General features: G+C 31.4%; 1 protein-coding gene across 3 annotated transcripts in view; it reads right to left on the bottom strand.

Annotated features, from left to right (window-relative positions):
- Positions 1 to 13,899, bottom strand: part of LOC106461931 (zinc finger protein ubi-d4 B-like) — an 84,114-nt gene extending 70,215 nt beyond the window's left edge. For all 3 annotated transcript variants that reach the window (XM_022389032.1, XM_022389035.1, XM_022389033.1), the window contains exons 1-3: positions 13,790 to 13,899; positions 3,492 to 3,778; positions 2,932 to 3,149 (exon numbers count right to left, since the gene is read on the bottom strand). In XM_022389032.1, the coding sequence (XP_022244740.1) occupies positions 2,932 to 3,149; positions 3,492 to 3,778; positions 13,790 to 13,869 (585 nt within the window). In that variant the 5' untranslated portion in view covers positions 13,870 to 13,899. The remainder of the gene's footprint in view (positions 1 to 2,931; positions 3,150 to 3,491; positions 3,779 to 13,789) is intronic.
- Positions 13,900 to 14,546: the final 647 nt, after the last annotated feature.

Here is a 14,546-nt window from a genome sequence, read left to right as displayed (position 1 = left end):
ATTAGTTAGTCCAGGCCACATTTTTTGTTCAACTTTGGGCATGATGATAGATAAAACAAAATAAGCATCCTAGCAAACTGATGAATGAATATTTGCTGTAAAATTCTTAACAATGCTATAATTGTATCTATCAGTTTGACCACCAATTCTGATTTCATTCCTTTAATTTGCAAGCTCAATCTTTTTTTGGTTGCATCTTTTTTCACACCTAAAGTGTTTTTGATTAGATATCATGACTTTTTGTCAATACACACCAACAAACCACAGCAAGTAAGAAAGTGATATTCGATAGTAACCAACATTAGCCTAGGATCGCAACACTATTATTCGGAACAGACCTATACTTTATAGAACCAACCAGATTCTTTAAAATATAAGGTGGTAGTTTTCCTCTAAAACAGTGCTTATAACTTCCTTTATAGTAATGCCATAGAATCTAGATTAACAGTTTCTTGTAATTACCTACATGTACTTGGTACAACCATATCAAGCATCCTTATTTATGCTAATTGCTTAAGCTAATATCATGTGACACTAAACACTCTTTTAATTAGAAGAATTTCCTCAAATTTACCAAATATCAGCTTAAAAGTTGGCAATGAACAATAACCATCCACCCATACAATTTTCTGAAAACTTGAGCACAAAACTGCTAATCTAGTTTGCTTGGCCTAACCAATACTTATGCATCTGTACATGGTTTCATCCTACAATTTTGCTACTTTAAGTTAGACATCTTTAATCCAAGTGACATAAAACTTAAAACTTTTACTCTTAGATGAAACTTTAGAAAAAATTTAGACCAATAGCTCACGTGACTTTTTGCATAAGCATGCATAAAAAGTTTGGCCAAAATTGAGTGGTTTTTGTTTAATACCTTTGCACAAGTGGCTTATAGTTAGACCAAATCTGACACCTAATTGTAGGTTATAAAGATCTATCTGTGTACCAAATTTGAAAAAAATCCATAAAAGTATGTTTTTTCTATCAAATAAAGGTTCCATATTTTTGTTGTTGCAAAACAAAAAAAGAAAAAACAAAGAAGTTCAATCAACATCCACTGAAAATATATAATAGTTTAGATTACCACAGTCCAAGCTACAGAAAGTGGAAAATTGCTAAACAATCACTCCTGTTAATAACACACAGTGTGTTCTGCAGGTTGTTTTGGCCACATGACACACTACTGTGTGTCTTGATATATACCCAGACACTGAAGTGTTGAAGCTAGTTTCCCTCTCTTAAGTTACTTTTCATACAAATTGTCCATTTGTCATTGTACACCCAGGATCATCTAGTATTCCATTTCTCACATACATTCCATACAGTTTTTCTTTCTCTTACAACATGTCTGTAAAAAAGCTTGTGGTTTATGCTTCTTTAAAAAAAAACAAGACCTCTGTGAATTACTGAGTATGGCATAACTTTTTAGCCTCTTTCTCAGTGGGCATGTTGGATGAGATTCCTGAATAAATAAGCTATTTATACAAAAAAGTGATTGTGGATAAATTACTTTGTTGGAATTACAACTTGTTCACTATGACATGGATATAAAACCCAGGACCCTTGATTCGTACTAGTGTACATAACCAAACAATGCTTATCCCTCAGCACAACACAAGTCACCAACACATAACACTAGACTGGTAACACACACACACTACACCTTGTTAACCAATAAGCCAAGATGGTTCAGTTCATCACCTACTATGAAAATTGGGCATTAATGTATCATGATGCTAAGAAATCTGCCTTGACCAGGTTTGAGCTAGAGTTTGAAGCAAAACTAGCTAACAAAACTAAAAACCCAAGCAGATAACCTCCATCCTGATAATTACAATAAACAGAACTACAGGTACCATGTTTTGACTTATTCTATTATGTAAAAATCCAGGAATGATTGGAAAATAGTCAACTTACCAAGATTGTTTAAAAGTGTGATATGCATGCATATCATATATTTTCTATCTCCTTTATAAATTAAGAATTTTGTATAAAAGTTTAGTTTAGTTTCATTCTATGCAGTTTTAGCACAAACATGTGGTCCAGAAAAACAGCGATTTCTTTTAATCTAGTTGCCTTTCTTTCTATAGCAGATAGTATCTACTTTGCCAGTGGGGATGTTGCTGCAACTTTGCATATTGTGCAAAACAGATCAACCACAGCGATGTACTTCACTGGCTGAATAGACTATGTCTAGAATTAACAGCATTTACATTTTGTAAGAGAAGGACCAGTAATGTGGTGACACTTAACACTTATGGGTCAGAACAGACCAACGTCAAGTTCTACTTCGTTCAAGATGTTAATCCTTCAAAAGAAAGTCTTCACAACAGCTAATAATTGTTCAGTGGCATAGGAAGCCCCCCCCCACACACACACACACTTTTCAATCATCAAAATTTAAAAAATTACTCTCAGGAAAAGCAGGAAAATTTATAAAATTTAATCCAGAACCTAAGATCTTCCAGGGCCCTAAGGCAAGCCCAGGAACCTGGTAGTAACGGGAATGCCTATGGCACACATTCCTTCTCTTTGCTTGGTCAAATAATAACCATACCCCCCACTTTTAATTTGTCTCCTACACTTCTTATGTTAATTGGTTCATTGATCCAGTATGAAAGTGACTGTCCAATGGCCATACAAGTACGCACATTGTGTTTCATATGAATAGAGATTGTGATTCACCTTACATCACATGTCCAGTCTGTTTATGTCTTAGCTTAAAACTCAGTCATTTAGTTAAATTCAAACTTACTTAAAATGTTCCTGATCAATCCTCGTGTTATAAAGTGTTCCTGATACCTGCACAAAAATTAGTTTACCTGAGTATACCATAAGAACCTATTGTTTATATTATTTAGGTCCAAATGTAAAGAAAACTTTCCAAACTTGGCTAAATATTCAAGATAGACACAAAAATTATTTTACCTGAACTTTTCTTTTCTTTTTACGTGTATAAGTTTCTTCATAATCTTCTACATCAGACTCTGGGTCATCATGTCCTCCAAGATCAGGAAATTCACTTAGATCTTCAAACTCCCTGAACCACAGATCTTTAGAATCTTCAGTGAGTTTTTCAATGTTGTTCTCTCCTCCATCTTCCAGTCCAAACATAGCATTTTCCACAACGCTGATTTGGCACATATCTAGAATCCATACAATCCAAAATCAGTACTTAAACAGAAAGTTACAGATTAAGGCAGTGTGGATGTTTGTACAAAACACTTAACTCCAAATGAATGTTGCTAAGACTACTATAAAATATTTCTAGGAAAAAGAGTTTAAACTAAAATGTATATCTTTTATGATATTGAAAAGACAAAAAGTTGATGATTCCATCCACATAACTGTACCTCATATTACCAGTTATTCCACAGACAAGTGGATATCACTCTTACAGTGTAGTCTAAATATATTTCATGAAAAGTCTAGATATACAGTATTTATTATTGTTTTTAAAGATACCACATTTGAATGAAATGCACCACCTCCATCAGTGACATCTTTTTCTCGTATCCTTCTAGTTAAGTACCTGTCATTCATCAGGTACTGCCAACGTTTCTTTTTCCAACGTCTAGCAGGATAAGTGTATAACTGTCCTACATTTTGGCCAGGCATTCTCTGCCATTTTGGCATCCATAAATTCGAATCACTCTGAGCAACCCCAGTTTGAGCATCTAAGAATGGAAGTCGAGTTTTCCTTTCTATACATAGATGACTGTTATAGTTGGCAGAATTTTCCACAGCTTCTCGATACGATGAGTCATTTAAGATTCTGAAATATTAGGAAAATGATTTTACACAACTTATAGTAACATATTTATTCTGAGCAAGTGTTTAAATTTTTCCTCACAATTATTACTCTGTATTTAATATAAAACAACAAGAGTTAATCAATTACTTATGAGCATCAATAACACTGGTTAGTGACATATAATATAATCGATTAATCAAAATCAGTGTTTCTAATTATTACCTTTTTTTACTACTCCAATCATCCAAGTAATACTGCCATTATGATTTATTATTTTAATCAATTCACATTGCTCTGCTTAATCCATTAGTGTCACAACTCACAAAAATAATTAACAAACATAAATCAGTGGTTCTAAGTATTAATAATTGATTATGTGATGTGAAAATAATCCATTAGTTAAATGTAACTGATTAATGAGCCTAATGATTGACAGATTATCAAATAAACTAATTTCCCAGGAAAAAGATAGGCTAAACTCCATTTAAGAAATTAAACTGAAATAGAAAGTTTTTTACATTATCATCTAAAGAGTAAAGTTTTTTTCTCTAGCTTTATTGTCAAAATGTTCATTTAAGGCATTTTATTATTTCAAACAGGATCATTAGAGCTGGGCAATTAGTGGCATTTGCTAATCAATTAATCATTAGCCTCATTAATCAATTAGTACATTGTTCTTCAAAACTAATACATATAAACAAAAAAAAACAAAAACTAGCTGGCAGGAAATGCCAGCCAGTTGCCTTCCCTCTAATTAGCAGTTCAAATAAAACATTAAAAAACATCGGAAGTGGATGCTGATTTCCCTCTTATCAGTAGTTCATATAAAACATTAAAAAACATTGGAAGTGGATGCTGCTTGCCCTCTTATCAGTAGTTCATATAAAACATTGGAAGTGGATGCTGCTTTCTGTCTTATCAGTAGTTCAAATAAAACATTGGAAGTGGATGCTGCTTTCCCTCTTATCAGTAGTTCAAATAAAACATTGGAAGTGGATGCTGCTTTCCCTCTTATCAGTAGTTCAAATAAAACATTGGAAGTGGATGCTGCTTTCCCTCTTATCAGTAGTTCAAATAAAACAACAAAAAAAAGTTTAAGAAGGGTTCTCCCAACCAGTTGTCTTACCTTTACAAAAAAATAAAAGTTGGAAGCAATTGCTCCCAGCCATTTGCTTTCCCTCTAGTCAGCAGTTTAAAGTTAGTAACAGTGCCAGATAGCCTTAGTAGCTTTGCCATAATAAAGAAAAGGTTGGCAAGTTTAATAGCAATAGGAATCAAACCTTGGACCTTTCAATCACAATTCCCATCCGTTCCCTGAATCATCAAAGTCGAATAAACTTGTAAGTCTAAAATTGGACAGAGCACAGGTAGCAGTATTTTGATTACTTGGATAATTGGAATAATCAAGAGCAGTAAGCAACAAGTGAAAACACAAATTATGATCAACTGATTTAATGGTAATTTTAATTAATTGATTAGTTTACATGACACTAATAAATTTAATCACTACTCAGCTCTAAGGGTGATTAGTTTAGTTACCATCAGCTGTAGCGGAGGCCGGCACTTTACATCAGCTGTAGTGTAGGTCGGCACTTTACAAGAAAATGTATGATTTGCTGAAAAATTAACTCTAGGTTGTTGTTTTTTTCTTTGGGGAAGGAGACATGGACAAGCTTGAAGGACCAAATAAATGATCCAGTTGTCCATATGTTTTGCATAATGATACAATTTATATTTTACTGTTCACAAATAATGAAAAAATCTGTTATACAGTTAACGAGAGAGCATATACTCTAGTTTTAAATTTTCCTTTCAAATTTTTACTTGATGCTCTGAAAACCTTAATCATATAAATGTTTATAACTTTGTAGCATATAATTATGTTTTCTTCTCTTTCCCTAATAGTCAAGTATAGGATCAGTAATTTCAACATGGCAGACAACTGAATTATGCCTTCTGAATACATTGAATGGAAGAGCAGTGATGACACTATAGAGAACATTACTGAATATGCACTCTTCCAATACTGAAATGTTTCAGTTTTTAACATGAGTTCTTTGGCCAAAGTACCTTTCCTTGACATCATCATCATTAGAGAAGCAAACAGAAACATACTGACTTCCATTTACCAGAAACCTTTCCCTGTCACAACTTTGCAACACAATAAATCTTGTATTTTCATATAGATTCAGCTTTCTCTACTTTTGTTTAAAGAACTCTTACAATTTTTTTCTTCTAATTATTATCTCAATGGGAAAATTAAAATTCTTAAAATTATTGCAAAGGATGGGAGCACAATGATAATGTAATTGTAATGTCTTTGAAGAAAAGCAAAAAGTTGACAATGGTATAGTCAAAAATGAAATTAACCCCATTCATAAATATATACCTAGTTTCACTATAAAACTGAGTATAGTTTTTTAATTACATTCAAATAAACCATTTATTTATCACCCTTAAAAACAGAAAATGTTTTACCATCACTTAAAAATTGTTGTTAATAAATGCTGTGATTACAAGATTCAGTGTTTTTGTGCTAAAATTATACTACACTGGCCAGACTGTTAAAATTTAAAGGTAAAACTTAAAGAACACCATAGTAATGTTAGAAAAAAAAAAAAAGAGTCCAAATTAGATGAGCATCACAAAATACAGATCATATTTTATGGCACAAATATGAATTTCTGTTTAATTATTCCTGCATTTAAAAAACTAATTTCCACAAATCAAGACTTGGGTCCTACAAGGGCATTACAAAATCTTGGAATACTGTATTCACTAATAACTAGAATTCCTTAATCTCTATTATATATAGGGCTTACATTTTTAAGTATTGTAAAATGAAAGGTTACATTATTTTCACTCATCTTTTATTATGTTTATTTAACATATTAAACTATAACTGCTAGGTGCCTAGAATTGTTCTTGAACTGTGATTTAAATTTTTCACCTCTGGTAATAGACATGCATGCTCAGCCAACTGAAACATGAGGTCAACTTGTACATATTTCGATTAAAATACTTAATTTCACCAAAAGAAATGTCGCATGGTACTTTAATTTCATGTAATCAAAGTGACATCATACACCTTTCTAAAAAAGCTTCAACTGTACAACTATTTCAATTTTGATTAACACAACATACTGCCTCTACACAGAATATGGAACCTACAAATATGGTCTGTAACCTCTGCATAAATTAGGACATTATGAACACATCAGGTTGTTTTACCTTTATTAAAGCAGTCTTGAACTCATTTATGCTATCACAGTGACTCTGGAAATTTGATCCACAAACATGTAACTATTTATAAAACATTATACTGAAGTAATTTTTGAATATGGTTTAAATAATCATTCAAAGGTTTAGTGGAGGCAATATATTTATCTTAATGATTCTATAAACTACTGACATGTAATCTCTCCATCTTCTATATTCTAAGAATGGCAACTTTGGCTTTTTCATTCTTCCTTATAGGTCATTAATTCCATTCCAAATAATAATATGGTTAAGTTTTCTAGATGTTTCCAATCTTTCAATAAGAGTTCCCCACCTTTCTGTAATACTATAGGTCTGATCTGGGATTTATTCTTAAGATACTTGAATGATCTGTACATAACACTTAATTTTGAATTAGCTTTACAACAAATCTTAGTTCTGTTATTTGAAAACTTATCACAAATATCACCAAGACATCCTCTCAGCTGAGAATGAAATAAAATGAAAATCAGACAGTGTATATTTTGTATATGAAATGCTCACTCTTACAGTCATAATCAACAGATTTACAAATTGCATTATTGAATGATAATCGTATCATACTCAACATTCAGTAAGATTTAGTGTGGTATGCTACAAGCTCATTGTTCACACAGATGTTTATAGATCTTAGCATCATCTAGAAACAACAGTATCTATATATCAATGTGAACATTAATGTCTTTCACATTAATAGAATAACCTATGAGACTTAGAACAGATAACTGAGGTAATTTACTCAATATAGGTGACAAATTTGAGAATATATCATTGACCACTACTTACTGTAAGAAACTGCCAACTTTTCTTTTGTACCATTTGCTTTCAATTTGTTTAACAACTACTCATACGATACACTATCAAAAACATTCCTAGCATCCATGTTAGTCGAATGAAGTTTCATCTTACATTTTGTTAATGCAAAAATTTGTGTCCTAGATAAAAAAAGATCAACTGGATGGAGGAAAACTCATTACATATTCACAGGATGCATATAAAATGGGAACTAGAATGCATCTTAACCCTTTCCTGAATGGAAGGGTGTCACTGAATTTTTTGTTCTGACAGTAGTAACACTTTACCAAACTGCATGAAATTTCTAATAAATTTATTAAATACTTAAACAGTCTCTAATTTTGGCTTTAAAAATTCATAAAGTTTGATTAGTTTTTCTATAATTTTTTATGTTATGAAATGTCCCAAATTTTTTTTGAAAGACTTTTCTTTGAAAAAAAATGTTTTCCCTTAGTAAAAGAATTTCAAATTTTTCAAATGTTCATCAAAAAAGTCTTACAATCTTATTCTCAACTCACAAAGAAGCCACTCAACTGCACAGCAAGGTGAAGACTTGATGATCCTTTCAATGGAAAGGCTCAACATCCAACGCTCCAACTAAAACCACTCGATCAAAATGTTCACAATTGTAGACAAGCACAAGTTCTGACTTCAAATATTTACAATCACTTCATTTTAGATACATGGTCTTACTGTTCTTTAAAGGACAAAATTGAGAACATTATTTGTTGCTTTAATGAAACTGTTCAACCATTTTTATTTTTTAATTGGTTTTTGAATAAATATGACTGAAAATAAAAATCCTGGATGATACATCATTTTTTATTTTGCAATTCAGTTCCCAGAATTTGTTTTACATCAATTGTGAAACAAGTTCTACAACTAATATAATCTATATCTTGTTTTTCAATGTAAATTCTTTTAGGAAAATAGTTCTATAAGTTACAAATCAAACCAATTTTAAATTGTAATTAGGCAATTGTTTGTTATTTTGGCAAGCTACAAAGTTATTATCCACTTTGAACAAGATTTAGTTGTATCGATATTTATTTATAGCACTGATGAATATTTATGATCAATGTACAGGTGCTTCACATTTGGATAAAAACACCTCAAAACACATAGTCAATATTTCTTCAAATCAGTGAACAATGTATCTGATGAATAGGAATAAAATTATTGAAAATCACATGTAAGTATTAACTTACTGTTATTTAAAAACTTGCTAATAAATAAATAACTAGCATAATATATCATAAGGCACATGATAAAATATAAATTATGATCAATATATGGTTCAGGGATATCTCATTTTGACAGCTATCAGATTCAAGCCAAAAAGTTCACAGAGTTAGGTATAGTCACATTTATATAATGAAAGGTGTTAATCTCAACAAAATGGCAAGTTTCCATTCATTTTCTGCAAACAAATGGTAGTTAAGTATTTGAAATATAAATCCTGACAGATGGAATGAAAATTTGTTGGAACAGATGGATAAAAGAGCTGGCACAACCAATGATCTTCTATAAAATATAAAAGTTTTCAAAATTTCTAAAAGTTTAGCTCAACAGGGGTGGATCAAGAACTTTCACTAAGCTGGGACTGTTTTAAAGTTTATTCTCTAGAGGGTATGAGAGTACATTAACATGAATAATTTACAAAAAACATATATGAGGAGAAACATCTTAACTACCTAACTGATATTGTTACAGCATTTATACAACAAAATACCATTTTTATAAACTGAGTTTTTTTTCAGACATACAACCACTTCTAATATCTTAAATAACAGATACAACAGAATTACTTTGATATGCAGTTTCTGATTAAATAACCATTCTACTGAATTTTGTCAAGATAGCACCTACAAATTTGCTAGGATGTTTCATTTTACTTGGTTTCTTATGATTAAGAACAGTTTCTAAATTGAACACACTAGCATTGTTTTTGCTTTTAAAGCCTAAGAATGTTTTTTTGTCCTCAATAAAATGAGGACACTTAACTAAGTAATGGAATTCATCACACACTTCATTTTGATTACACAAATTACATAATAATTCCCATAGACTAACAACTGAAAACTGATTACTGTTGACAGGCAAAAAAAGATTCCTACAACAGAATGTGATTAAACTAGATCTAGGTTTGTAATAATTTTCAATTTTACATTCTTCTTTAAACATTCTGTATAGAACACACTGACTATTTTGGTACAGTTGAGCATTCCAGTCTTGTACATTTATATCATTAAATCTTTGTTTTATTGTTTTTTTTATGTAAATAGATGAATATCCACCACCTTTATTTATCCATATATTATTCAGACCAGACTGATTAAATGTATCCTCCATCATACTTACCAATTTGACTTGAAAGGGTCATTTGGGTTTGCATGTCTTATGTTCCAAATAATATTGCAGAGTGTAAAAATATCAAAAATTTAATAATAGTGCATGTTGGAAAAATTCAGACTTCAGATTTAATGATAGTACAGGTCAAATCATAATATGAAATTGTGTTTTTCATTAAAATGATTCATTTTAGAGAAGCTTGCAGTAACTCATCTTTTCCAGTGGCCTTTTGACCTCACCCTGGAAACTTAATATATTTTAGGTGAAACAAAGTCATTTTGTTGCTGTTGTCTTTGTCCATTTTTATAATTATAACAAATAATATATTTTCAAACAAAAAAATACCCAACAGAAAAATGCCACAAACAAGATAATTAAACAATTAATGAATTAAATTTATCAATTTATACATCAAAACAGCAAACATGATGCAAATGAAAAAAAAATCTCAAGTATTATGACTGAAAATCATCTGATATAAAGAATAATAAAAAATAAATATCTTGAACAGATACCTAATGTATTTAATAGATGTACAATGAAGTATACTGGAGAGAGACAGAGACCTTCTTATCATTGTAATGCAAGGAAACTTTGAAGAAAAGTTATTTGCTACCAAAATAATGTGATATAATTTGGAGTAACCATTTACAACAATCTGATATAACTAAGTGTTATTCATCTTCAATAAAATGCATTTTTAAATCTTAACATTGCATATTAATACAAAAAATGCTAAAATAAAAGTAATGTATTACTGAATATCTTATCAGATTTTAAAACAAAGAGGGCTCATCTGACTGGAGGCACAAGGAATTCAATACAAAATATAAAGTACTAACTACTAAGCAGAGTGACAAATTCTATAGACGCAAACAAAATCTGGAGCAAAGGTAACAATAATGCCTATGATTTTACTTATTACTGCTGCAAGAAACAAATTAAATGCATTTGTTATTAATACCCACTTAAATGATCTGAGTTTTAAGCAGCATGTGCCCACCACCCAAAGGAAAGGTGAACTTTAGAACCAAATATTTCTAGTAGTATTTCTTGCCATTTGTACAGCTCTTCTAATCAAAAGAACTTGCATCTTCCAGGGAAGAAAACATTTCCCTAACAACCTTAGATAGAAATCCTTCTGTGGACTTTTGCTTTACATGCTTCTATTGCCATTGGTCCCAGTGCATTGATGAAGATGAAACACTATCATCATACTGTGCTTTATATTTAGTACACAGCTCTCCCAGTTTCTCCTTGTCATATAATGCATATTTTGATGAAATAGGATCAGCCCTCATTAGTTGTGTTTACAGCACTAGGCTAACAGACAATGAAAAGCCAAAAAGGGAAGTAAGAGAACTTCTGTCTGGAAAACGAAACCAGCGGGTCACACCAAAAAAAAAAAACAAACAAATTGCATGGGCCTAGAGTGTGCAAATTTTTAGTCTGGAATATTAGTCAGGGAAATCCCCTTCAGTAGGCCTACTTGCATAGTGCATTGCATTTGTTAAAAATAGTGAAAACTTTTGCACAATCTAACGTTTATGAAATGTATACCAGTTATAAGCTTATCTATTGGCAAAAGTGTGAGAAAAAGTTATGTGCAGTAAAAATATGTGACCCAAGCTCAATTGACTTGCCATAGCACCAAGGAAAGCTGATTGGCTGGTCAATAATTGGTAGTCCTTGGTCTAATGCCAAAGAGATAAATATTCATTGAGCATAGAGGGGTTGTCATAATTGGGGTACAAGTACCCACCCTGATCAGCTGACCTGTTACTCGGTAAACCTCGATGTAATGAATATATGCATTGCACATAGGGAGGCTAACAGGTTAGAGAGTTCCACTGTGACAGCAAGTCAACTGAGATCATCATTGACACAGCATGAACTGAAAGTGAAGTGACAAAATGCAGACAGGATGTGTAAATTAAGCCAATAGTAAATAGAACTAAGCATAGACTGAAAGTGAAGTGAGACTAAGCCAATAATAAACAGAACTAAGCATAGACTTGAATGTCATTAAAATTTATACCATTATCCTAATAATAGTATCCAAAAATTTATTTGACTAACAATTTTCAATGTCAAAAAAAAAAAAATCATGGAAACTCAAATAAGTATCATGTAGGGCTGGAAACTTCTCCAATATTAATAATCATACTATATAATTATAGCTAGGATGATTTGAGTTGTGGGTGGTAAAAACCACTACTGTCCATAGATGCACGTGCCTGTGGCCGCCACCATCATATTACTTCACTCGGCCAGTTAGAAAAAAAAGATATTATTCTCATATTTATAATTTTAATGACTTTGGAAATTTGTGAATTCCTTTGGAAAGTGATAAAACACTTCACTTGAGCATTCATTAGGCAAACACATTATAAGGTATACATGTCTAAAACAAAACAGATGGAGACAAATTTTACTCCAGGCTGAGTTTTATTTTTCTGATTGATCTATCTTTAACAGCAGGTAATTGATACAAATTAGTCACAATGATATTAAAAAATGTTTTTATGCAAAAAATACATTGATATCTTTTTATATTTTAGACATCTTTGAAATTTTGAAAATATTTTTACACACCACAAACTTTTACTGGAAAGAAAACAGGCTTTATATGGTATCCACTGTGAATGATATTGTCTGATGTGCCATGCTAAGTCCAAGTAAATTAGCATGGTGTGGGTCATTTGTTCAGTTTCATGTGCAAGTTTTTTGCCATGAAATTTTCTTGAAAAGTAGTGCAAAGGTTATTTGCTTCATGACTTTTCAGGAAAAATATTTGTTTCTAACAAGCTAATTGCAAAGTAAACTGTACTGTGGCATCAACAAAAAAATTTTCATGCTTATGATGAACTTCTCTGTTGTATTTAGTGCCGGGCAGGTAGAACAAGTCCTTGGCATCCCTGCCCGCCCTATCTACAACCCTGTACAAATAAATGACAATTTTCTGTTTATCATTGATTATTCAATACTTTGTTTTACAGCAGTAATGAATTCTTGGGTACCTGTTTCACCATAAACTATGCAAGCTGCTGCATAACTTGCAACATGTAATGCATTTTTTTAGAAATTTTCTACAAAAAAAAAATACAATTTGAGTTAAATCTTCAAAATCCCATATTTCACAGCCATACAGAAATACCAAAGGAATTGGTGTATGAAAAACAGCATATACACTCTAAAATAATGCACGCTTTTCTTAATATTTCTCTTCATTGTGTAGTCGCTAACGGCACATTCGTCTGTAACTTGTAAGTGTAACTGTAAAGTGTAATTTGTGAAACGGGCATCTGAATAATCCAAAAACAAAATAATTTGTTATATACTCTTATTATACTGATTATGCAAAGTAAAAATAAAACTAAGAATTTTTTTTAATTTAAGTAAAAATCTCAATTATTTTAGGCATAATCAAATATCCAATTTTGACTGCAACTTGCAAGTTATTTAATTATTTATAGACTTGATCGAACTACACATTTTAGTTTTACGTCAAAAACAATAACATTCTAATTGTCTTCTACTTCCTTAATTCTCTGTAACCGAACATATTGAATTTTGTTTTATGAAAATATTATACAAATATTAATAGTCTATAAATTCATGGTTAACCTTTCAAGTCGCTTTACCGCTCCTGCGTTGAATTTCATAGAAGTACCTTCCTCCATCCTTAACAATGTTATTGTTAGCATTCTTAACTCCTACACTATCGATGCGGCCAAACGATTACAGAGCCCTCTATGTTAAAGTCAAAAGGCTAGTTACTTTTTAATTAAGAGATCGATAGCGGTTTTCAATGAATTACCAAAGTAATAAATATCGATAATAACATATTTTAGAATGGGGTATGATATTTGAGGGACGATAAAGGAATGTTCATATCTGAAGATTTAAGTAAGAATCCTTATCTTTAACAGTTGATAGATGGAAATAAGACATCAAACAAAATGATTGCATTAATTCTGAGCTTGTTAAGAAAAAAATTGGCAAGTTTAAAGAACGATAAAGATCCTGGGCCAGATGATATTCCCCAAGGGTTTTGAAGGATGTTAAGGATTGAATATGTGAGCCAATTGCTATTATTTTTTGTAAGTCCTTAAATAGTAAGCAAGCGCCAGAGGATTGGAAGTTGGTTAATGTTACTCCTCTTTTCAAGGGAGGGGGATACAAATTGTCCCAGTCTGATAAAAAATGCTTTGCAAAGTCATTTCATAAAGTTCAGAATTTTATTGGATAGCTGACATGGTCTCACTGAGGGGAAAATCTTGCCTTACAATTTTTTGACATTTATTGAAAATATTACTGCTTATATAGATTAGGGTGAGGGTGTAGATTTGGTGTATCTAGATTTTCAGAAAGCATTTAATCA

The sequence above is a fragment of the Limulus polyphemus genome, unplaced genomic scaffold (assembly GCF_000517525.1).
Source record: "Limulus polyphemus unplaced genomic scaffold, Limulus_polyphemus-2.1.2 Scaffold1060, whole genome shotgun sequence".
NCBI lineage: Eukaryota > Metazoa > Arthropoda > Merostomata > Xiphosura > Limulidae > Limulus > Limulus polyphemus.
This window is presented reverse-complemented; position numbering and strand designations above follow the sequence as displayed.